The sequence below is a fragment of the Synchiropus splendidus genome, chromosome 18 (genome assembly GCF_027744825.2).
Source record: "Synchiropus splendidus isolate RoL2022-P1 chromosome 18, RoL_Sspl_1.0, whole genome shotgun sequence".
NCBI lineage: Eukaryota > Metazoa > Chordata > Actinopteri > Syngnathiformes > Callionymidae > Synchiropus > Synchiropus splendidus.
Window position 1 is genome coordinate 9,942,810 of NC_071351.1, and position 26,469 is coordinate 9,969,278.

The 26,469-nt window shown below is 43.5% G+C and overlaps 1 protein-coding gene across 3 annotated transcripts in view; it reads left to right on the forward strand.

The window, feature by feature from the left end:
- cntn3a.1 (contactin 3a, tandem duplicate 1) overlaps positions 1-26,469 on the forward strand; it is an 81,597-nt gene that overhangs the window by 19,578 nt on the left and 35,550 nt on the right. For all 3 annotated transcript variants that reach the window (XR_008413036.1, XM_053850638.1, XM_053850637.1), the window contains exons 3-6: positions 1,477-1,617; positions 15,190-15,322; positions 17,925-18,100; positions 23,122-23,217. Coding sequence is in view for 2 of the 3 variants with exons in the window: in XM_053850638.1 (XP_053706613.1) it covers positions 1,479-1,617; positions 15,190-15,322; positions 17,925-18,100; positions 23,122-23,217 (544 nt within the window). In the remaining variant the exon portion in view is untranslated. The remainder of the gene's footprint in view (positions 1-1,476; positions 1,618-15,189; positions 15,323-17,924; positions 18,101-23,121; positions 23,218-26,469) is intronic.

Below are 26,469 nucleotides of genomic sequence, written 5' to 3' on the forward strand. Positions count from 1 at the left end.
GCCCGGGTTGCTTCTGAGGCAGTTTATTTTGTGTAACCACATGTCGAACGTTCGCCGACAATTGCAGCGACTGAGGATCAGATGGTGGCAGTCGTTCCTGTGATTTGGAGTTTGTTTTTCTGAGACTTAAATAATGTTTATTCCCAGCACTGAATTAATATTTTTTTTAAAACAGCTTTGCATTTTTAATTATGGAAAAAATACAAATTAAAAACATTATTTTTTTTTATAACTCACACCTCAATTTGATTTCTGTCCTATTTAATACTACTCATAAAAAACCTATATATTGGATGTTGAACTTTTTTAAGCAGCCGAAATATGAGAATTTTCTAATTGATTAAATGTAGTAAACAATTTATTCAGCAGGGTCGAACTGAGAAGATATATTAACATTTCTGTTACAGCATGGTCAGCCACTCAGAGCTGCATGAGGACGTGTTGCAGGATGCGTCACTGGTTGTGTGGTCCAGGTGTGAGAACGTTGTGGGCGGACGTGTAAACATGTACTGAGATGCTGTGTACATATCTGCATATTTAAGATGCCTTTGCACTTCACCTGCTAATTATTATTAGATTTGTATTCAGCTCAGGGAAAGCCGCATACGAATCTACCTCGGCTGGAAGAAAACATTACTTTTGCAGGGAGAACCTCTTCTGTAATCATAGCTAAGTTACAGACGCATCCTTGAGAAAATCCATCGTCTCTCCAATGGTTGTACAGTCGGCCTTTTATGTCAGAAATGCATCATCTCTCAGCCGGTGTGAAGAGCTTCGGAACACTGCTTTATTCCGTGTGTCTGAAATGGCCAGACGATTCCAGTATCTCAGCAGGTTCTGGTTCCAGCGACAGAAATCCTTTTATTCTGGTCTTGTTCGCATGATGATGCTTGATATTGAAGATGGCCTGGAAAAGGGACTTTTTTTGGTGGAAGCTTTCTGTGTGTTTTTCTGTAAATCATGATCATGCCATTGAATGATCAGGAATTTAACACTGCACATGGATTTTGCTGTCACTCCATGTGGGATGCAACGCAGTGAAAGGAACCTATCGTGGAACTCATTTGTATTCCTTCTACTACCAACCTTAGGAGAAGTATGTGTTAGACAAGCTACCATTTTTTCTGTACCTCATGTGAATTATCTCGGGTTCTTGTCCTGGTGTGCAGGAGTAAGGGAGTTAAATGACAAAAAGTAATTTTTTGTCATTTAACTGAGCAATTCAAACAATAACTAACCACAGTGTCACTCTTGAACTGAGGGCCACTCTTTGCTCAGCATGCTTTCGGACCCTCATGTCTGGGTTAAACTCATTCCCGTATTTGAAGCTCATCATGTGAACCGAGCAGAAACACTTCATCTGCCATCATCATATCCGTTGATGTGTATGATTCTGCAGCCATGCCACGGGGTTACAGCAATCCGCACGCTGCTAATCTGCATTCCTGACAGTGCCTTCCTCTTCTTCTTCTTCAGAAATGCGAAGGGGCCACAGGAGGCGAAGCCAGACGTCTGCGCGCTCACCACTGGATGTAAACTGGTTTCGACCCGAGATCATTACTATGGATTTGTTATGGAAACTAATATTGCTGCTGTCGCTGGTGGAGCTGGTGTCAGGTAAGATTTGCTCCTGAGCGGCTCTCTATAGAGTGTGGAGGCGGTCCCCACACTTCCAAACCATGGGACACACACACACACACAACACATTCATATGAAAGTTGATTCAGTGAAATCCCAAGGCGCTGACACAATCAGCATTGTTACTGTTGCACTCTCTTTCATTACGCCACTCAGCAGGACCTGCCAGGGAAAAAAAACGGAGTCTGTTCTTTGTTTTATCTCCGAGAGAAAAAGCTCCTATGCCGCAATTAAACGTGCACTCATTCATTTTAAGGAGCCCCTCAATGGTTGGCTAATTGAGATTGTGCTGGTGGAGGAGAGAAATCTTGTCATTGATCTTGCTTTTAATGAGAGACCTGATTTACCTCCCTTTGCAAATGCTCAGGGTCAAACTGGAGATCTGGGCGTCTGATGCGGCGCGGCAGATGAAGACGCTCTTTGCAGCGGTGTCTTGAAGAATGACTAGTCTTTCATGTTTCCCCCCCCTCATGCACAATGTGTATGAGTTTGTGTGTACAGACCAGTGTCACAATTTGTTTTTGTTTGGGCCTGTGTGTGTGTCTTTTCCGTGGTAAATTGGCCTACATGGCAACTGGAAGCGCTCACCGTTCAATCCGACGCGCAGCAGAAGAATGCCGTACCTCGGGGGACCCTGAGTCACTTTGGGATCACCACAGTTCTTCTGTCCTACTTAGACGGTTTGTTAAACTGACAGAAGATGAAGCGTTTTCTTCTCAACACAATTTAAGGCGCTAATTCCTAATGTGCTTTACTTGTCACTGATTATTTATTCCAAGCAGTACCAGCTGCCTCAAATCCTTTACAGCAGTAATTGGCCATTGCGGAGTGTTCTCGCTGAATTTTCGGCTGCTTTGAGACCCGATTTGTTTTCTCCGCCTCAGCACCTTACCTTGGTCCTGGAGAGCTCTATCCTGATCTAGCCCTGCCGTGGGAATTAAACCGGTAACAGTGGTGGTGGTCAAGATAATCTGAGCAGCTGCTTCTGCTCCTGAAGAGATTAGCAGCACCTTGTGTTGTCATGGTCTGCCACAGGTGTCAAACTCCTGGCCCAAGGGCCAAACTGGCCCGTCCAGTCAATTCCAGGGCCTGAAATGCTGCTCCCTAACTGAACAAGCTATGTTGAGCCCGTGTCTTGTCTCAGTCCTGATAGTCGTACAGACAGTTATATTTTATAGTCCACCGCTGCTCAGTTCCCAGATGAAGTGGGCTACAGTGTAAAAAGAGCGGAAAAAGTAACTGCAGGTTGTACATCATAAAGGAGGCATACAGTAGTGACAGGTAGATGAGGTATCATGAAACTTTATTGCAGGGTGGATGAAACAGTGTTCTAGTTTTCAGAGGCCACTAGATGGCGTTCTTGGTTAGAAATGATGCGAGGTGTCATTGAAATATTTATATATATACATGAACAAATAATTCAGACAGTGCCATCTGGTGGCCTCTGAAAATCAGTAGTGAACAGCAACAGCGTCAGATGTTTTGGCGCCCAAGAAGTCTGATTTTGCTTGCCGACTTTTTATTGACCTGATAATACTCTGTCGATGTAGACCATCTTCTTCCAGCTTCTTCTTCCCGGTGATGTGTACATCTCACTCTCTGTCGCCCCCTGCAGTCACGGAGGAATTAATGCAGGAAAGGGCCATATGCCTCCATACTGTAAAATGCAAAATAGTATTGCGTTGGACTAGTCATGTGTCAACAGCGGTCGGGGGGCCAAATGTGGCCCTTTGCTTGTATGTATGCAGCCCTCGTGAGAAATGCAAATAGCTTACCTACCTTTCAAATTCTCAATGTTACCTTTATTATTTATACTGTATTTATGCTAAATTGTTCATTCTTTATTTTAATTGAGATATTGAACATTAAATAAAATTATTTTAATGAGCAATGCTCATTTTTGCATCATTTATTGTCCTGTCAAGATAAATGAAAGATGCTGAAAAAAACAACTATATACTTTTTTTAATGAATATAAAATGAAAATAAAAGAAATCCTATTTACATTTTATATCTGCAAAAATAATATATATATATATATATATATGTATATATATGTATCTCAGATCATCCATCCCGCCTCACAGATGCGCCACATCAAGATGCTGATCTGACATCATGATTAGTGCACAGGTGGGCCTTAGACTGTCCACAATAACAGGCCACTCTGAAATGTGTTTTGTCTCATGGCAAAATGCCACAGATGTTGCAAGCATTGAGGGAGCGTGCAATTGTCATGCTGACAGCAGGAATGTCAACCAGATCTGTTGCTCATGAATTGAATGTTCATTTCTCCACCATAATCCGTCTCCGAAGGCGCTTCAGAGAATGTGGCGGTACATCCAACCAGCCTCACAACCGCAGACCACGTGTAACCACACCAGCCCAGGACCTCTACCTGTACATCCAGCAGGTTCACCTCCAAGATGTATATATAAAAACACTCAAAACAAATGCAAAGTTTCTCCGACGGTCTCGTCCATATTTTCTCTCTTTACTGTTGTACATACTTCCACGTTGCCGTGTATGGAAGTCTGATCAAAGAAAACCAAGTCAGCAGAAGCACACCTGAGCGTGCACACACGTGTTTGAAAAGCGTTGCAGAGCCGCAGCTTCACTGCTCAGTCTCGCTGTCCCAGTTGGCAAAGAGTAACCAAGCATTAATATTCAGAGCAGAGTTCCATTACATATGCTCTGCTCACAGGAGCTCATTCGGAGAAAGACATGAATGGTATTTTAGTATTCTGGAGCGCAGTCCTGGAGAGAGGGAGGCCTGGGTGTGATCGCGTTAGGTAGGTGCTGCTTGTTAGGTTTTCACATCGTTGGCTGGGTGGGAGAGCGATGATGTCAAGGGGGAGTCATTCCCGCCGTGAGTTCACTGGGAGTTAACCAGCTCCCTGCTCCATTCCTCCCTCAGGATGTGAGTGAGAGACTAGCCAGAGGCAGGAACGTTCACCGTGTGTGTTTATGTGGAAGGAAGAATGAATAAGTGAGAAGGTGGAGGGGTGAGGGCGTCGCAAGGCTGCACTGGGCTGGATGTGGGCTTCAGTCGGATGGAGATGAACTTCACGCAGTGTGGAGCAGCTCGACTTAGTTCATCGAGTTGTGATCATTGACTGTTCAGCACTTAAATATAGACTTGAGTTCAGGGGTCTGTAGTGTCACAGGTAAACTTCAGGCATCATGGTTCATGTTCCAACATGCAGTGAGGGTGAATTAGTTTTGAACTAAACACATAAATAGCCATATGAAATTACTTGGTGGCTGAGTTTGAAATAACTTTCTTAACCTGGACACCGACTCACCGTCCTGTCTCTGACTGACCGCAACAATAAATCACATCGAGCAAACACACCTTCACACACTGTTGTTGGTGATTCTAATAGCTTCCTGGCTAGTTGCTCCTCCCGTGAGGATGACAGTGCTGAGCGCTGCTGCCAGTGCTGGGCACATGTGCAGGAGGGATGGAACAATGGACAAAGGTGGCCACCACTGAAGAACATTTGTGACCATTGTTGGGGCTGTTGGCCGGTTGTTTCCACCCGTTGTTGAAATGTTTGGTTTGACTCTGAGTTAAGAGAAATTCTGGCTCCAAGATGCAAAGTCAGAACACTTGTTTGTGTTGACAAAGATGTTGTGGTGCTGCGGCGTTCTGACACTACGAGATGATCTTTAAATTTCTGTGAGAGAGGGCAAGAGGAAAGCTAATTCAGCAGAGCCACATAAACCCCGGCAAATTTCCTATTCTCTGACCATCCAAGAATGGCTTGCCCAGATGATCACGTGACAGGACCAGCCGATGATGCTGATCCAGCTTCATGACACTATCCAGAATTCATCCAGAATGCCAGAGAGTCCCACTAAGAACAATCGGCACCAGTGCGGCCGCATAAGCGACTCTCACTGGCGCCGGCGAGCTCCGATTTATCGGCTGAGCGTGGAGAAAACAAACAAATCCTCCAGGAGAGGATTGTTAGATTGCCCTCGCCAGCAATCAATGAATGTGATTTTGGAATTGGGCTCCTCTGCTGCCTCCGAGGTTCAGTTTGGTTGGAGAGATTTAATTCGCCTCGTTTCATCGGTCTTGTCGGAAATTCGACGCAACACTTGTTGACATTTGAGCCGAGCACGAGAAGAGGCAAACTGGCTGTCAGTGAACAAGGACGTCTCGTATTTCAGAGCTCCTCATTGTTTTTACGGAAATGTACGTACATTTTGTCTTTCATTGTTTTCCACCACTGGAGCTTGCTGACTAGAATTAATTGCCAACCGCTTTTCCGAGGGCTCTTTCTGTGTTCATTTGTTCATTTAAGAAAAAAAAAACAAATTATTGCAGTGAACCTCTAGGGGAAAACCAAATTAAACATGGCAAGATTCTGGACGTGTCCTGCAGTTTTATCCTGATTTATGAAGGTTTGAAGGTTTCGCTGTTAAGTTGAATCGCTTCTCTGGCATTTCCTGTATGTATGCCTTTCGGTGCGCCTTAGCACTACTGCCCCCTGTTGTCTGACTGAGCTCAGTGCGGTCAGTGATATTTCAAACAGGAATGGAACTGATCAAACAATAGCGGGTGAAGAAAAACCCAGGTTGGGTCTAAAGGAGCAGTTCAATGGAAGAATGAAATAAACAAAATACAGGTGCTACGGAACACGGTAGAGTGCAATATCCTATATTAGCAAAGCTAGCTGTCATTGCAACTCACATTTGACTCGGAGTCAAAGAAGAGCAAACAAAAGCTCAAATGCAAAGCCTTAGCGTTGTAATTTACTTCATTTCTTTGCTATGGTTATCATGATTTGTACTTTTATTTTCAAATATTTTTAATGTGAGCATTTTAAAGCTCAATGTTAAAATTATTATTAAACACTGAGCTGGTTGTTTTCATATTGATTTGCCCTATTAATTCACCACGACGACTCTTATTCCATGAATGGGCTCGATCCCAGTCTCCCAGGGTGCGAGGCAGAGGACACCCGCCCACTGCAGGACTGACTTAGACACTCCGCCTCCCAGAGCAAAGTTGCCTGTCTAGTTCTGAACGGAGCGAAAACTTGCCTCAAACGGAAGTTGGCGCTTTTAGTCTAGGCAAAACGCATCTTGGCAGGACAACTGGGACATGAAAGCATTTCCATGTATTTTTCGTGGATGGAGGGAATAAAAAAATAGCCTGCAAATCAATAATTGATGACGTTCATCATAACAAACGATCATCAGTGAGCTTTATTGGACGTGATTATCGTAAGCAGAGAGAATCCAAATAAACCCCTGTGTGACCCGTCTGCGGCCCAAAGCTGGAGACCGGTGTGGACTTTTCAGTTCCAGGCTCAGCAGGCCACGCTGAAGAGATGAATCCTCTTCTTTTCCCCATGGCTTTGCTCTTCATTTGGTGGAGCCTCATTTCTTCTCCTGGCCGACAATAGCATCTGTGCGTTGCTCTCCGTTTGTGCCTCCTGGAGACTGTTGCGTTTTCTAATATTGACTCTCACTATTGATTCATCCAGTCCAGCCTTTTAGGAATCCTTAAGCAAGGGCTTTACTGCCACTTTGATGTTGTGTGTGTGTGTGTGTTGATTGTGGGGAGGGCCGGTGGTGGTGGGGGGGAGGGAGGGTTATTCCCAGGCGTATCTTGCTGATTTTTTTTTTCCATGGTACAGGAACAAAATCATTAATTTTAGATATGTTTGCATTCACAGGGGTTTAATTATAGATGCATGGTCCTTTATTAATTCTGTTTATCCTTCCCGGTGAATACCCCATCTGAAGAGACGGTTGCCTGTCTCCAGTAGGGGTAATTGGCGAAGACCAAACATGTGGGGTGAAAGTTGAAGTATGTATCCACAGTTTCTCTGTGTGCTGCAGAGGAACTGTGTGATTTATTAAACTGAATCCTGGTTTAATTAATAACAATAAAGGCTCCGGGAACCTACCCTGTGTCTCCACAGTGAACAAAGTTTTATGACAAATCTCGCCACCATCGAGGACCAAGTATAGTGAGTGTAATCATTAAAGAGTAGTGAGTTTGATCTGGTGTTTTGTTTGGGTCCTGAACTGCCTCATGTCCAGTGAAACCTGCCTCTGGATTGTTCTGGCTGATCGTCCTTCACCCATTTCTCCGCAGAAAAAGTTTTCAAGGTCAGTCGAGCGATATTTTGGCTTGTGTATATTTTTCTGAGGTAATAACGGACGTGCAACATAAAGAGAAGAGGAAAGAGATCTGGATAGTTCAAATCCAAATGTCCTTTCTTTACATTTACATGGCACGTATTTTCCTCGATTTAAACTGTGCACTTATATAGGACGCCCCTCCCGGTGTCAGTAGAGAGGCCAAGCCCACCAGTCGGATATTATTCCTCCGTGAGCGTCCTTCCATGTCCTCGCACTTGTCGTCCACTTTTACTTGGGCAGTCAGCTTGTTGACAGTCGCTTCCAGCTCCACGATGCAGTCGCCATGATCTGTAGCCGCTTGCTCGAGATCCAGGATAGTCTGTCCGTATTTTCCAATCTTCTCGTATAATGGCTCGATAGATTCCATCACTTCTTGGCGCACTGCTGCAATCTCAGAACGAATACTACTCAGCGAGGATTCAGTTTTTCCGAAGATATCTGCTTTCAACTAGTCCATCATTGACTGCAGAAGTTCAATGCTAAGCAAGCTCTCAGTGTTGGCCTCCGTGGGTTTGCTGCGACCTGCTTTTTGTTGTTCCCATTTCTGGCGTGTGGATGACATTGCCGTCAATTTTCTTTCTCCAAGGTATTACAGAGAGTCTAAAGAGTTCTTGTCGCAATTTTCATGCAAGTTTAAAAAAAAAATGTGCGTTTTTAATTTGAATTGGGTCACGATTCCTAGAGCAATAGAAAAACACGTCCTACATGTTCAATGACCAACTCCGCCCCCCCGCTAGCACTTAGTTCTAACAGGTGCTGTCTGCTCCTGCAACATAAGTAATGCATCCCGATTTGAAAATTTGGACGAGTGGAGGTCAACAGTAGTTTTACAGCCTTTAAATCTGAAAGCAGCTCAGACATGATTTCACATCGCCATTGTTTATTTAAGGAGTGAGTCATCTTGTTAAGCGCACCATCTCGGCGTCAGCTGAGTCTATTACTGAGGAGATATTGGTTACTGTGTCAGCTGGATTTACACCATGTCAAACTTGAATCAAGGGCCACCTGTGACAAGACGTGAGACTGGACTTGGACTGCAGTAGTAATGTGATGCTCATGTTTTTATTCATTTATTAAGAAGAAACACTTCTTTTGTCAAATAAATCTCTGTTATAAAGATGGCAGAGTAGTTTATAGGTCTGCCAGGATTTCCTCCCTGGGGAAAAAGAAACCCTCCTCAGTGATGATGTTCTTGGAAAAAAATGACTGAGGAGGAGGAGGACGAGGGAAGTTCTGACACAGAAGAGGAAAGCACATCAGGACCCAGACTCGACCACTCTACCACACCTAATGCGTACTGAATTCATGACATGCACGGCGAGTAGCTGTAGTATTTATGAATTCTCGTCTGGACGTCCCGTCGCATTAGTGATATTTTGGGATCCATGTTTCTTTAATAGACGTCTTCAAATGTTGACTTTTCCTTACCTCCAGTTCGAGCAAACACTTATCAGGTCCATGTTTCTCTTTAAACACAAGGTGGATGAAGCATGTTGGACATTAAGGTTCCAAGTTAGACATGCTGTGAGGTGGGTTGTGTTCAGGGACGTGCTGCATGAGGAGATGAAGAGCATTGGTGTGACTCGGGAGGATGATGAAGGTCGGCATCCATTCATATCTAGTTTCAGCTAGTGGCCACCTGCAGTGTGGATCATTATTTCCAAACGCCACATCATGTCAGCAGCGCCACCCCAACGCCCATTTTTCTTTCTCCTCTGTACATTTCCCCATTTCCCCACAGACTCTCACTGATGGCTGAGTTTAAGTGAAACAACACACCATGGCTCCAATAAAAGAATGATGAACACTTCCATTAGCTTCCACAGCCAATAAACAACCTGGATGTTCAGGTGAAAGCAACTACAGTACAGTGGAGTGAAATGATTAATGGCATTTGTTTTCCGAGGGAATCTGTACCTGTGCATGGAGACGTTCAATATTTAGCCCCACAACCAAAAACTAGCCATAATTTGCTGCAGTGGCGTTGGACCTAGTCAATTTCCCAGGTGAAACCTGCACTGAATATAAACTCTGGTGCCCTTGTTATTGCATGTTACTGGCTTTGATGAGCTGGAACATTGGCTACATTTGTCTCCGTACCAACTTCAGGTGCGGCTGCAAGACTCTGTCGCATTCACTCCACTCTCTTTAATCGCTATTCATCCGGGTGTCTTCTTATCGTCTCATGAACATGTCGGCGCTGATGACGGTACCTCATTAAATTAATTACCCTTCTCTATGAAAGTAATTATCTTATCTCTGATTGGATGGCTTTATTTTTGTGTTGTCTTCTTGTACGCTCAGTCTAGACTTGTGCGGCACTTTGCATGTTAAAATGTAACACAAAAAAACAAGACAAATGACAAGACAAAAAAAAAGACTGAAACACTGGATGGATTGGTGTTGAAATGACCTTTAAATGACCTTTTTTTTTAACAGAACTTAATCGTGGTTAGTCGCAACACTGTGTTTTACTCGGTCAATGGAGACGTTAGTGACCAGGAATCCTGGATTCATCCCCGTCTCTTAATGCCACTGATCAAAGATGATGACCCTGCCTCGCTCATGTGTGTCCCCGCCTGCTCCAGAACCAGGGCTTCTATTTGAAATACAGTGATGCTTCTAGAGGCATATATCTTATATGTCTCTAGAAGAAGGTAAATGGCTAAATTGAATTGGACCAAATCTCTTGGTCCTTATAAGTTGCCATTAAATACATGTGTTTTATTTTATTTTCCCTATTGACTATTTTTAAACATAATAATAAATACAATTTGAGAACAACCTGTACCGAACATGTAACAACACTTTTGAAAGGGCAGTCATTATGTTCTATTTACTCACTTCTGGATGACACCTGTGCGTCCAATTGGTTTTATTGCAGAATGTGGGAGGACATCTGCCACTCAGTTTGTTGGCGTTAACCTTCAAATTATTGCGATGGAAGATTCATTTCAGATTGTTATTTGCCATGATACTGAAACAATATCCTGTATTTCCCAATGATTTCATCGGGAGCATCTCTAATATGTCCACGCACAGCTGCCCCTGAAAGAGAGACCTTAAAGGTGCTCCTTATCGGCCCGGACAGAAGGGAAGATGCTTTTAGGAGCAAGATTGGCTTTTTTTTATGTGATGCATAAAACCCAGAGCGAATGGATTTGGGACCTCAGAACCGACCAAAACCTCCCCCACAGCTGACTCCCTGTGTGGCTGTTTATTCATGCTGAGGTAAGCTGGAGGAATTCATTTGGTGTCTCTGAGAATTGAATTGGAGATTAGGTTTTATTCCCCAAACTGCTCCCTCTGACTTCCACTTATGCAATGCTGAGTTTGGCGTTGTCTGGGGAACCTTTGGAAACCGACGCACATTATCAGCATTGGCCTTCCAGTGCCGGAATTGACAGTCAGCCATTTGCTTCTCGGCGCTGGCTCAAAACTGAAGATGATTTTTAAAAAACTAGTCACCTGAGCCTTGCAAGAGGAGCAATCCATATGTTTTATTACTATCTCTCGTATTAAACCCTTTTAAACCAGTGTACATTTTTACATTGATATTTACATTGATACCTCAGGGCTTTTTTTCTATTCTTTTAAACATGGACTCTGTCCAAATTCCTGAGGGATTAAGTGGTTTTTTTCTTTAGGTCAGAGACAGTGTACACGGCCAACTATGACGGTGGATAAAACACAAGGCAACACAATTTATTATTGCGACTATCCCTGTGAATCTATCGGGGTGGTTGGGATCATCACGTAATGCTGGAGCTCCTATTTCTTGCAGTCTATAATATCGACATAAACAAGTGACCTGGACTAGAGCAGTGAAAGAAGCATGGCCGTATCATTGTCAGCGTTACGTTTACACCTCTTCTTTGCTCCTGCTGGGTGTCTTACGTGCGTGAGTTCTGCAAGTCTTCTGCCCCCGGCTGTTGTCTTGAGGTCATTGCTGTCAATGATGCTTTAAGTGCAAAAATAATTTTGGGGTTCAAAACTTCTCTGAGTGCTTTTCTAGCTCGTAGAAAGTTCACTGCCAATTTATCTGCTCTTCAAATTCTCCTTTTGTGGAGTGTTTGACTCATGAATAATTAGCTATTTCCAACTCACCGTTTTTCAAGCCGGTGTGCCCGAGCTGGCCGCTTCTATAGATGGTAAACAGCTCGGGTTTAAATGGAGCTCTGGCCTAGTGAGAGTCCTTGTCATACATCAATGAGAGTTTCTCCGTTACATTCAAACGCCCAAAATAGAATTTGGTCTGCAGGACTCTCATGCTTCCAGAGGGTTTATGCCATCAATTAACAATGAGACATTTTCACGCTGAATTTTAAAATCCATCATCGGCTGGGGACTGGAGCCACCGCTCCAGCTCCATCATTACTCAGGCGCTTGCCAAAGGTTGTGCTGTAAAAAGTTCAGGTCATTCTGACCCAGCCAGAGCTAAAGAAAGGGAACAAATCCACCAATAATGGAATACTGTTGTGGAGCTGCGGCTCACCTCAGGGTCTTCTGAAGAGTGCAGCTCTGCTTCTTAAAATAATAAATTGAAGCCCACATCAGAAACAAATTGAGTTATAATAAAGGCTTTATTCATGCGTGCAGCACTTGACGTTACACAGACTCGTCCATCTGGTTCCAGACCACGGGGCTGACACTGAACCAGATGGAGAGATTACATCTCCACGATGACTTCTGTTCTCCTGCCAGAGTTGTCCAAACCGGCCAAGAAAGTGGACCTTTGTGAAGCGCCGATCGAAGCTCATTCAGCCACTCGAAGTCCCGAGTGTGTCACTTACAGCCAGCAGGAACAGCGTCTTCACAGAGACGGTTCCGTTTGTTGGCTGAAGAGAAGGGTTTTGCGGTAACGTCAAGGCCTCATGTGTTCACCCCTGAATATGAATGGTAGGGTGAAAGAAAATATCGACGCACTCATATACTGTGGTACTTAATTTTAAGTCCATGATATTGACATTTAATGAATGAATTCTTGGATTTGCTGCTCCATTTGTGATACATCAAATAGTACGACTAACATTGTCCTTCTGGACTCAGTATTTATTTTGCTTATGCAGGCAACCATTCATTCCTCTGCTGGACTGAAGAGCACAAAGACCTGAAAATAGTGGCTAAACAAGTCACAATATATTGTACAGTCACACCAATATTGAAATACGTATTGTATCGCCAGATTCCTGATGACACACGGCTATGATGAACAGTTGAAGTGGTGAAGCCCTGTTCATTTTCAGGTCATTGAGTATCTCTTAAATTCTGGTTTGAAGTCATCAAATTTCGGTTTCCCATGTTGATAGGAGGAAAGACGACGGACACTCTGTTCATATCTGCATGGGCCAAATTTATAGAGACGTTTATGTCCACTCCTTCAGCGTGTACATTCACCTGAGTCAAGTCTTAAATGCTGCATGCTGAAGTCCTCAAATCTCTAGTGTTAAGTAGCCTTAACAATAAACAATAGTGTCACGTGAAAGATGAGTGACTTTCGTGATCTGTATTTTTTTTTTTGTCACTGAACTGAGCTGGGTGTGAAGAAGTCAGTGAAAGCGTTTAGTGCTGCGGGACACACTGTAATGAAAATCCATTCACACCTTCCATAAGTCTCACTGTCGTTGCTCAAATGTGAAAATACTGAAGAAGGAAAAGTGCCAGAAAAATGCCAGAAATAATATGTATATATTTGTTTTATTTTTGAGAAGCTGACTCTCCTGAACCCCTTCAGTGATTGAAGTGAGTTTTCACTGAAGTCAGTGGCTTGAAGGTGGTTTTCTGTCTCGTGAAGCAAATTGAACATAAAGCTGACCTTTGCTTGGTCAGGTTCCTAAAACATTTCAGCAGGATGAGAAAAGTTGTCCAGAAATCCATCTTCCTCCCTGCAGATAAGCTTCACCTAACAAAGGTGGTAATTACGCCGCCTCTTTATTCAGAGTAACTTTTCAAGGTGGTTCGTCCTTGTAGAGATGAACACGCGGAGCACAAGGTCTCTTGTCAAACATCTCCACCCTCTCCGAGTTATTTAGAGTCTTGAGGATAAACATGTTCTCCTGGGCTCTGGAGACGTGATAATGTTACCTTCTTTTCATACAAATGAGTTTCTCTTCCGACATGGTCTTTCTACTGAAATGTAAATGCATCCACACAAATCTAAATAATTCCTGTGCTATCGGAGCTGCGGCACAATAGTCTCACAAGCTCTCCTTGTACCTTTGTGATGAACTAGAGAGAGGTCGTCGCACGCCACCTGCCACTTGTCGCTTCCATTGTGGGATCACAGAGGGATTTCCAAAGCTTTATGTTTATATACAAACCAACTTTCACTGTTGGAAACACGACAAATGTACAGGTGTCTTCTGTGTGCACAATGCATCCCCACAGCTGAGGTCAAGTCGGGGCAAGTGAGACTGTGCTCTGTCGCTGCAGTCCTGCAACAAAAGGGCTACCGTAGTGATGATTTATGGGTTGGACAAAACTTGGAGGTGCAACGGTCATTTGAAATGCAGCCAGTAAGGGGTTACTGGCAAATTTAACATCTCGTATTATTGTCATTTCTCCATTGAAACTCATAATTCTGAACCATACTCAAGACCTTTTCAGTAATATTGACACTTGTGTTCATTCTGGAAGGAATAAACCACGCTTTTTTTTATTCCTGAACAGTCGGTGTGATGACAGTCAATTCTTAAAGACTTTTTTGAGAGGTATGACTATCAAAAAATATATTCTGCAGCCGATCAATGTCGTCGCTAGTAATACATGTGACGTTTTCTAGTGCTTCTTAGGCCTCACTCAAACCCATGCTGTGACTGTCAATGAGAGAGACACCACCAGGCTGCCCTCTATTAAACATAAACGTGAATAATAAACGTTTACTGATATAAATAGGTGGGTGACATTAAAGTTTTTTATCATCTGTTTGTTGCAGTTATGTTGAATAACTACTAGATATTAAGTATCTTGCATTTCTCAGCATATTTTTTAACAATGCTGGAGTCTTAAACTCAACATAAACCTTGTACAGTAGCTGTAAAGGGGTTAAAGTTGCATTGGAATCTATTGAAAGATTATAAAGTGCATTAAAAATTTAGTGAGTAGCAGAAAAGTATTATTAATTAGAAACGATTCAGGCTTTAACCACCACAACAGATAACTGTTATGCTCAGTTTCGTTGTCTCTGGCCTCATATGGAGCGAGTACTTCAGTTTGAAATCTCCTCCGACACGCATCATACAAGAGACCTACACATGGCGCTCGGTATTTTAGCTCCAATCTTTTCCTGCCCTCAAAACAAATCCTTTGTTTTGTTGCCAGCACACAGGGATGGGTCTGGCTCGGTGCGACAACAAAGCTGATACCTCTCCTTGTTTCTTCACCCAGGTAGTGGACCCCTGTTGAGGCCGGTGTTCACCAAACAGCCTGGCAGTGTAGTGTTTCCTCTTCAACCGGGAGAGAACCGCAGAGAGGTGGTCTTCAGCTGTGAGGCCCAGGGACATCCGCCACCTCAGTACAGGTAAATCCCGCTGCCCGCATTTCTGCTCATTTCTAAAATGTATTCCAAATGAACTGTACTGTGCTGACTGAAAGTAAGTGCCGTCTGAGTTCAGAGGACACACTAACTATGAGGAATATCAGAGTGAAAAACCGACAGCTGCTCATGATTTTAAGGATGTTATTTTTAAGCTGTAACCCCACCAGGGTTCAGTTTTCTCTTTAGATTTCTCTGCCGTGCATCGGCTGCCAGGACTTGTACAAGTGCAGGAAAGTGAGTCACAGGAAATGTGACAGTGATGAATTAACTTCCTGCGTTTATTTGCCTACTGTACATCTGCATCGACACGATGACATTGATCGGCTGCAGAATTTACTTTGAGAGCTTCCTGTCACCATAGTGACGGCGCGTGGAAAAGATCAAGTGACTCAAGAGAGTCGTGCATCAAACTGTGACATCTGTCATGAAAGAGGTCGAGTGACGGTGAAGAGCTTTTTTGTTTACACTGTGGAGAGTGTTTCAATGTGACATCCACGGTGCTTATTTCGTATTTTCCTTTTGAATGCTAAACCATTGATAGACTCTGATCAACTCAACGGTTCTTCTCGGTAATTGCACCACCAAGTCGCCCAAGACCTTTTTAGACGGTGGTATGGAGTTTGAACATCAGTTCTCAGAGAAGCGGGAGTCAAGTCAGAACTATAACTCAAGTTATGCTGACTTTCCTGTCATTTATTGATCAAATTTCTCTGTTGTGTAGGATGAAATGAAGCTTATGAATCCAAGCATAGTTAACACATGAATGGGAAACTATTAGAATGAATTTATTATCTGGTAATGGATCCTATTTCAGGGGTGACGTGACAATAGTTTCACAGGGCAAAAGCCCACCAGTCCTGTTTCTAAAGCGACGGTGACAAAGTGAGTCACGCGGCTCTTGTGATGTCAAACTAATTGCCAAGGCTGGTCTGTTACGTGTCAAAGATTAAAATGATTTGTCATGAAATCAGCATATGTGGCTGGCAGATATTCCAGCCTCTGGACTAATGGTGGCAAATTACACAGGAGCGGCCGCAATCTTCTTAATATCGTCAGCTGGAAAGCTCATTAAGTCGCCTGGATGGTTGAGCTCCTATGTTTAAGTTGAAATGTGGCGAGCTAATTCTGATTCATTTCAAGTTAATTCTTCACAGCGCCTCCAACTGTGGCCGACGATGAACGATGATTCAACTGCAGGCTTTTTTCGTGGTCCACAGTTCTGCTTTAATATGAGTCCACTTGACTGTATGAAGTGAGTTTCTCAGAACCTTGAGTGACCTGGTGGGTGTTTCAAGTCAAGCAAATATCAATGTTAGCAGGGATGTTCTTTGACAACTCCGCAAACATCACGTCACTCACTTTGCTTTGGTGGGGTCTCATCTGTGAGGTCTTGAAGTTTCAGTTGACTCATGGTACATCTCAGTGAGTGATTCACTGTGGAGACACAGGGCAGAAATGTGTGTCTTGAGGGGCGCTGTTGTTTTCATACATGTGAATGACTCCTTCAGTGCTGTCTGGAACTCAACCACACATTACACAAACACTGAGGAAACGTCACCTCCATGGTAGAGGTAAAAAAAAACACAAATCCAAAAGCTTAATGGAATCATCTTAATCCTGTCGCTCATTCAAGAAGATAAATATTAGTTGTTCCACATGCTGAAGAGTCTCGGCGGCAGCGGTGTCACTCCTTCCTCTGCCTCTCGTACTTTGTTTGGATGGTGCCAAGGACAAATTAATTTGTCTCAAGCGAACCGATGACCACTGGCCCGAAGAGAAAGCGTTCCAGGTTGTCACCACGGCCCTCTTGATTTGTCTCATCTGGAGCTGCTGGACCCGTTTCAGCCGCAACACCAAATCACTAAATCAATCCAATCAGCCAAACTGCCAGTGAGCACCGCTCTGCTGCATATGTTCCCTCGTTCCCTGTCCTGCTCCTGTTGGCTCAATCACTGCTGCTGTGAATAAGAAGCCACTTTCTATTCTGCTTTATTTCTCGGCTCTGCTGCAGATACTAGGCAACAAAAGGCTGGTGGATTGTCCTTCATATTTAAGGAATTGGAGTTCATAGAAGTCGCCTGCATCCAGCTTGAGGTCACCTTACACTGCGCCTTTAGATTCCAGCCCGCTCTCACAAACGTGCAATAGTTTTGTGATCGGAATTGGGGGTCAAACTCAAAGCCTGGGGGCTACATTAGGCACTCACTTCACAAGCCTGTGACTTGGGCTGTGTCTAAACCTTTGGGCCGTTGAGTGCTTTTGAGCGGTTTCTTAATGCTACAATTGACTGGTGAACTGTCCTGGGTACCTGCAGCTGGTATACACTAGAGCGTTGGACCACCCTTGTCCCAAGAGTCACTGACTGAAAACACACAAAAATTCCAAGGTACATAAGCAAACTACATTGACTAACAAGTGGCTCCCTCGACAAGAGGCTCTTCATGGTCCGTACATTCCACCTGACCCTGTTTTTACATCAGGTTTATCACTGAAAACTGCTGTTTTATCTCGCAAACAATTTCAAAAAAAAGACACCTGACTGGTTTTGAGCCTTGCTACTGTGCTGCCATGTCTCTTTTTCCAGATGGAAACTCAACGACTCGTTCATCCAGACCAGACCAGGCTCACGTTTTTCTCTGGTGGGAGGAAACTTGCACATCAGCCATCTGAACAAAGCAGAGGACGTTGGCGTCTATCAGTGCTTGGCATGGAACTCGCTCGGCACCATCCTCAGCCGAGAGGCCAGTCTTCACATTGCATGTAAGTCCTCCGTCTCTCACTCGACGAACACGGTGCTACACACCCACCATGTTCAATTATTGCCTCTGCAAGTGGAGCGCCCCAAATCTTTGTTACGCTCAGGCTTTATTTGTCGGCGACTCCAAGTTTCATGAGGCAGCAGATGTTGTGTTTTGCTGAAATTGTAATGACCCTCAGGGATTCTCTGGGAATGTTGTTGTATGGCAGCCACAACACAAAAGGCACAGCGATGAGAGAGAAAGCCTGAAAGATGGTATATTTGGACTGGGAAAATACAGATTATTTGCGAATGATTTTTGTCTCAACAAAGGCATTTCAGCCTAGAACTCGGAAGTTGTGCGAGAGGTTTGACAGTCCATCTGGCTGAGGCGGTCCAACTTTCATCTATCATGTTTTAAGAGACTGGGTTAAGGCCCTTCTGATGGCAAGGTGAACTTGGACTGGTGATGGGCAGCCCCTATCAAATGACAGCCGTGATATCAGTGAACAGATGGCGCTGGAAGATTGAATTCTGATGTCTCTTTCGCTGCCTCGCGACGTTCCCTGGCAGGGACCGAAGCGCCGCACTGCATCCTGGCTCCCTGTGGCGCTTCTATCTTACAGAGGGCTATTAAATCTTCCGCATTAATACGAATCACAACTGTCTCGTGGGCTGTCCGTCACGTACGGAGAGTTTTCCAGAGCCGTCTTACACTGTGATGGGCTGCACCTGCCAGCATGTCCTGACCTGGGATCAGCTGTGGTCGGCGGCTGCTGGCTTCATAGTGCTCTTTATTTATTGCTTTTTGTTCATCACAAATAACGTGTCCGCTGTGAAGGAGCGGGTCATGATGAAGGCACCGAGCAGTTTGACAGGGGAGGTGCAGGATTTGACCACTAGTTGCTGTGACCTGCTGTCGTCCATCCCCTTTTTTAAGTTCAATTTTGGCAGAATTTTTAACAAAATTTAACATCCATAGACCGATTTTCCGTCACAGAATTGTTCAATGCGACTAAAGAGGAGGTTGTTGGTTCAGAAATTTGTTTTAATCAGCATACAGATTGAGGAAACATGAGAGAAATATATTCTTCAGATGGAAATGACATGAAATGATGTGCAATTGTGTGGTTCTACAAAACTCTTTGTCATGAATATTTTAGTTTTTTAGATCTGAAAAACATTTGTGCAATCAATTTGGGGTGAACCAAGTATACTTTGCTTCAATTTGTCAATTTAAAAATACATATTGAACAGCTGTCTGTATTCAGCTCATTTGTGCTGCATAATTCAACCGGTCCTCACTTTTAATCCACTGAACGACGAGTGACGCAACAGCACTTCTCACCATCTGCCGGGATTAAATCCCAACAAGTGGAAAGATTCTTCCTCCTGTTGACAATATCGACTTGATTTTTTAAAAGGTTTTGTTTATCAGTTGGGGGAATTATCTGCTCTGTTGATCGAGCCAGATCGGCTTTCCTAATCTCCCTAGTTTATTTCCAAAGTCGGATTTTCACTGATTAGTGTTGCACAACAGATTGCACTCGCAGCAATGGAGATGAGGTGTGTTTTCACTCCCGTCCTGATTAGGGACGCAATACTGTGACACTGCTGTTTTTCTCCATCACCCTGCGACTCGCTCGTCCTGGTGCCGACCGCCCAACTTAGTTGGGATTATATCAGCCGACTGGTGGCTTCTTTTTGCTCTCAATTACTGTTTTAAATCAATATATTGCACCTAAAAAGTAATAATTCAAGAGGCTTCTGGTTAGTATCGAGAGAGTATCGCGACAGAGAACAAGATATATGGAGGTCCAGACTGAGCAGGACTAAAGCAGTACAAAAAAGGAGTCTGAAACTGATCCACAGAGGAGCCACAGCAGGTGCAGGTACACATTGGTTGACCAGTCAGATGTCAACAACAGTCTTCAGACACCTGATGTCACTGGTGTTTGGGTATTCTCCAGGTTGGTTGCAACGGTAGCTGACACCCACTGTGGCCCTTTTGTGGATCAGTCTGGGAGTTCAAAGGTAAAAGCATAACAAAACTCAACAAAAAGCCAGAGTCTTTCTTTTACCAATAATGACAGTTTTTTTTCTTTATTTTTTTTGTTGGTTTTGAGCAGGCTTGAATAGAAATCCTGAGACGGCAACAAATAAAATAATAAAAATGCATTTGAGACGATACCCAGACACTAAAAAAGTAGTCTTCGGACCAAGGCTGATCTTGAGTACGACAACACTACTTCAAAGTTGTCGAATGAGTCGTTTTACAAGTCATGGCTCTGTTTTGGCCCATAGTGATGAGTAGCATTGTGAAAGTGTATTCCAGGGTGGATGAAACGGTGCCCCCATTTTCAGAGGCTACGAGCTGGTGCTCTCTGTTTAAAAATGATGTGAGGTTTCACTGAATTAGTTTTTAGTTTTTTTGCAGCAGCAAGGTAAAGTGCGATACTATATGTATCCCAATACAGGAGTGGTGATATGATGCAGTACTGTGATACTCTGAGTTCAGCAATATGTTGCTATATTTGTGAATAAGAGCCCTGTTTTGAGGGTTTTACATTAATATTATGTGCATGAAAACAAGTTTATTGTTGCGATTTCCAGTGAAATCTTGCGTTTCACCAAGGGAATGAATGACTCCCTTTATCAACAAAGTAACTCTAGTGTACAGAATTAAAAGGTTAGGAGGAGTGTCTGTGTATTAAATGTCGATATTGCCGACTGCAAATATCAAGACAGTATCGCTGTATTTGAGCGTATCACTATTATCGGACACACCTATGCTGCTCAGCAAACTCTGTTTTGTTGACAACCCTGAAAAAGCCTGTCTCATTATGACACTGAAGGAGTTCAGTACTTGGTTGAACGTGTCAAAACAATTGTTGCAGAGAACGTTCCACTTTGTTTTAAGAAATCCGGTGGGCCGTCCTCCAGTTCACCCTCCAGCAGAAGGGCTTAATTTCTCCTCTCAGCGCTCGCCTCTCATTCATTACAATGGGTCACATTGGAATAGCAGCCCCCCAAAAAAATGCTAATTCACATCCAATTTCATGGCTCTGAAGGTACCGAAAATAGCCTGAACCCTGACGTGGCGGCGCACATGGTGGAGCCCAGCCCTGATAGGCTTGATAAGACGATCCCCGGGTGCAGAGCAGCTCGGCCTGTCAGGCATTGTTGGCTTTTACCGTGTTCATTTTCACGCCGCCGTCCTCCAAAGGAGTTTTGATAAGGAGCGCTTCACCCCCACAGTGTGTTGAGCAACTCCAATATTTTCCCAGATATGAACACAGTTTGTCAGAAGCATTTGCATCCCGAGCATGACGACCCAGAGCGGGGAAGGGAGCGGTGAAACTTTGCAGGAAAAAAATGCTAGTTTATAATCTGTGCTTTCAGAAGCACTCCTGATACCACCTCACCCGCTGGAGAGAAAAGAACGAAAGACAACACATCTGTTTCAACGACTCTCCTTTAATGTCCGTAAGTGCACTGAATATGCGTCAGGCTCCGATGCTTTGATTAAAATAGGAATATATTGAAAGGGCTTTTTAGGAGCTGTTGGTTTTGAGAAGAGCTTGTTTCAAATCTTCCACATCATGACTGAAGAGAAAGAGCACGGCCATCGGTGCGTTCAGCTGCATCAGAATTCCTTGTGCTGCGTCTGAGTAATGAAATTAGTGGGCAAAGTTTTCTTGAATTTAAAGTCCAACTTCTGGATTATTGTTTGTTGGAAATCAATGAGAGGCAGGACAAACCTCTCTCAATCTTTAGCGCCCCCCTTCTCTGCGATGTCCCTGAGCAAGTGCCAACTTTCATGTATGGATAATCCAGGTGCTATAGTTGTGTATATTGATATTTAATACATAGATACTTGGATATGCTACTACATTTGTGACATTTTATTTTTGCCTTACTGGACTGACGTCAAACAATAAGCCTGTTTTCATGCAAGATTATTGCTCTTATTGCAATATACTGTATTGCTGAACTTACAGTATTCCAATCCGGTATCGGGATGCGTGTCATATCGCAATTGTATCATTCATCGCCCTTCACAGTGAACTATGACTCAAACCATGGGATGGCTCAGGGATCATGCTATATTTTGGCCGCTGTGTTGTTGATTTACATTCATATTCCTGATATTTGATAGGTCACGTGCAGTGGAGAGCCTCATATTCAACAAGAATAAAGTTGATGCAAATTATTTTAAAGTCCCAGCATTGCTGGGACAAGTGAGGAATAGAAAAAAGCTCTCCATTTTCAACGTTCATCATTTCTATTCTCCGTATTATACCTTCATTAATGCAACATGATCGGCGGGTTTATGGCCTCCAGCATTGTGTAAACTACATTTAAAACCACTTACTTTATAATTCATCGTGAATGTACCATGTATTGGGAATAACAATGGTGCGAGGAACAAATGCATATTTGCAATGGTAATAATGTAACGCTGCATCCATTATATCAGTGTCTGCAGGGATCATGAACTGTATATATAATGCACAGACTCATCCTGCTGCGCTTGTACACAGGAGGTGTCAGTTTTCCATTCTTCCTCCATTTTTTAAAAAATTCAATCCTCGCAATATTATGATATGGCAACTGCATATTCGGCAGCCGTATCTCCTCGAAGCGCGGGGAGGGAGGGGAAGTGTCGCTGTTTGCTTTCTCTCAGCTGGTTGTCAACAAGTCATGGGCCCACATACAAATGACATTTCCCTTTTTGTCCTTTAATTGTGGCGGGCCTGTGCGCAGTGGATGAAACACCGGAAGTGATAACAGTACGCTCTTCCAATTAAACTCACTCATGTGTGACTTATACTTGAAGAATTGCTTCTGTTCCAGTCACAAGCGTTCAGGACTTTCTAGCTGGCATTTATGCAAACATTGTCCGTGTTTCATGAAAATATTCAACTACCGCGCAGCCAAGCGTTTAACTCCATGTTTAATAAGCTCATCCGTGTTCGGCTTTGGTTGCTCCGTGTGCCCACGGCCGCTGTCTCATCCTGTCCTTTTTGTGTCGTGTGAACAGACTTGGAGAACTTCAAGACTCAGCAAAGGAGTCCGGTGAGGGTCCGAGAAGGTCAAGGAGTGGTGTTGCTGTGCGGACCGCCCGCACATTCTGGAGGTAAGACCTCTTCAGTGTTATGATGGAGCCGTGGTCCTCCACAGAAATCTGCTGTTGGGTGTCAGCCAAGTCCTTTGTAAAGTAATGACAACATGACTTCCTGCCGCAGCCAGCACTAACTTGTCACTCCTCGACAGAGACGCTCATTAGCCCACTTAATTCACAGGTCGAGCCCTGGATCGTACATCAAGGCGGGCGTCTAAAGTACAATCACTCTGAACAATTGACCTATTAAAAATTTCAAGTGATTAATAAAAGGAGCTTTAAAATGATGGATGGTGAATTAGAGAGCGGTACTGAAGCATGTTTATTTGGAGCCAAAATGATTTCATTTTGGTTAAAATGCTGGTTATGGAGTGTTGTCTCCCTCAGAGCCATGCGGCAGCAGAGAAGGGAGACCACCAGGCTGCTCTCACCTGCCACTGAAAATGCCTGGACTTCCTCTTCAAATGGCATGGAAACTGAATAATGGAAGGCCAAGGCAGAAAACTCTTATTATAAATATGTAAAACAGGTCATGTTCAATTTCATCATCTTGCTTTGCTTAATTGTGTTATTTCTGAGGTGTAAAGTTTGTCGGTGTCACGTTGAATATCATATTTTTTTATCTTGGTTAAAGACTTTAAAAAAATATTTCTACAGCCTTATGATAAAAATATACTCAGGGGCGTCACCTGTTCGGTATATAATATGTGTGAAATGCAAAGTTAGTGATATTTAATACGCCAGTGAAACTGTGAATACGTCAGTTTTTTTCCTTTGAAGAACTTGACACTGTCATTAAGTGAAGCTGATGTGCTCACTCTGTAGGAGTGAAACTGTCCAGTCAGACGTTTCAGCTTACTAAACACTGTTTTCTCTGCTGTGGGGTTATTTGGGGCGTAGCTTCAAAATGCTTCACGTCATCTGACTCACTGAAATGACAGCCTAGTCTCTGATGGACGCAGAGAAGATGACGTCCAAGTGTGTTTTGCGGTGTTTTTAACATGCTTCTTCAGTTGATGTAGGGCTACAATTCTGCCTCTCCACCACCCCTTGCAGTTTGATCTACTTTTTGACGCGACTTACTGAAGGACTTGTCGGGATCCAGTGACCAAGTGTCACCCACAGAAGTGATTGCGTGTGTTTGTTTGCTCCCAGTTTATTCAAAATTGGGGAAACCTTTTCCCACCCAATGGGACTGATAGAAGCAAGTTGCATAGTGCTGTGGATTTTTGACTCACGTCGGGTCATTGTTATTGTTTGCTGGGTCATTCTCACTCCGGGACATTCAATCCCGATAGTTAATTTGGTGGCAGCGGAGAATCTTTGGCATGCAGACTGCAGAGACGATCTGTTGCTGAGGTCTTGCCAGGATGAGTAATTAGAGTCTCTATCTGAAGGTGCTCTGTCTTCCTCGCAGCCGCACGCTGCCACCGTGATCAAGATTCACCGCTAATAACGACCCACACTGGGGCAGGAGAGGCACTGCGCTGCCTGAATTCTGTCTCCTAACACATTCTGAGACACACATGAATCGTCACTACTATGCCGCCTGGCTTTTCCTCCTGGTTAACTGCCTACTTGTAAGTGATTTACTTTACAATTAAAAAGACATATTGCCTAAAATGCAGTTTTATTTAGGTTTGACACCTAAACTAAGAACCCTGTCTTGTGGACTGAGAAGCGTTTTCAAATTTTGATATGTATTGTAGAGTTTTGTTGCACAAACGTGACATGAAAAAGAAAGCAAGGGACTCAAACATGTTTTATAAAGGAATATCCATAAATGTACAAATAAATCTCATAATATATGAGGATAAAGATTTATACTGTCATATCTTGATATGACTGTAAAGATATTTAGCTATAAAGATTGCATTTTTTTCAAGTTTTTAAAGTAATGTGGAACCTTGTTTAACTTATTGGTTGTCTGGTTGTCAACTTTCATGCTGACATCAGCATGGAGAAATACATCTGGAAACTTGCAGTCAATGTTAATGTTTGTTGATTGATCACTTTGATAAAAACTTTTTCTAGAGAACAATAATGATAGTGATGATAGTATCATCATTTGGCTTTTAGATTCTGCTCACATATACCAAAATAACACCATCCAATAATTTGCCTCAACTTCAACCAGTCTGCAGCTGCGCCGATGGAATTCAGGAAATGGAAATGTGCGAGTTCTAAATCATGTCTGGCTTCCGTCACCCTTCTCTCCTCTTTGTTCCTGCTAATGCTGGCCCAAAGTTTTCGGTCGGGAGGACTGAGATTGCTTCCGCTGCGAGAAAACATTGACTGCAGAGGAAATGAGTGGACGCTGACTGACTCACCTCTGAGAGGTGTGTGGAGATCCTTCCGCGTCAGGCCAACCAGCGAACATGTCCAAGCTTCAGAAGGGAATATGAGTGATATCGACTGCCTTTCTGGAAACCATTCAAACTAAACTGCAGTCAGAGATGGAGAAAATATTAATATAAAAGAAAATATTGAGCCCTCAAATGTATTTTCCAAAAAAAGACATCTTCATTTTGATGCAGCCCCCTGTTGCTCCCTATTAGGGTCACAGTGGCCCGAGGGCAGGAGGCAGGGGACTTTGTGGACAGGTCACTTGTAGCTGGTTTCAAACCTACAACCGTCTCATTGCAAGGCTGTGTCGCCGCACCCCCAGTTAAAAATAAAAAAATCCCTGTAGTAAAGCCCACTCTCGCGCACAGATGGCTCCAGCATCAGCAGTCTTCTCGTCGCTTTGCCAAATTTAAAACGAGCCCCTGCATATGTGTCGCCTCGCTGCGTGGGAGGAAATATTTATCTGGGAAGTGGAATCATTTGTGGCACAATAACTGGGTCTTGATGTTTTCTTTTAATGGACACTTTCTCTTAAATAATTCCTGTTCATCTCGTCTGACGTCTTTCTCCCAAATATTATCCTCCCTCAATAATTGATGCGGCACAGTCTCTTTCTTCTGATGGGAACTTGACGTCAAAAGAAGCGTTTAAAAATACGCTTCGTGTTTAACACTCAATAAAGAGAGTCGGTGGAAAACTGTGCCGACTTTCCCGTGGTCCCCGTGCCACGCTTTGCCACACTATTAGCCCAAGTCTGCGGCGCTAAATCTCCCATCCGTCTGCGATATTGATGTCTCTCGTATAGGGATCGATATTTGACTGTGCAGAGGAGGAAAAGCCATACGTGGTGTCTTTTTTCTTTCTGATTAAGCACAATCAAGTCTGAATTTAATTTCTGGACATTTAAGGGAGCGTTGCTGT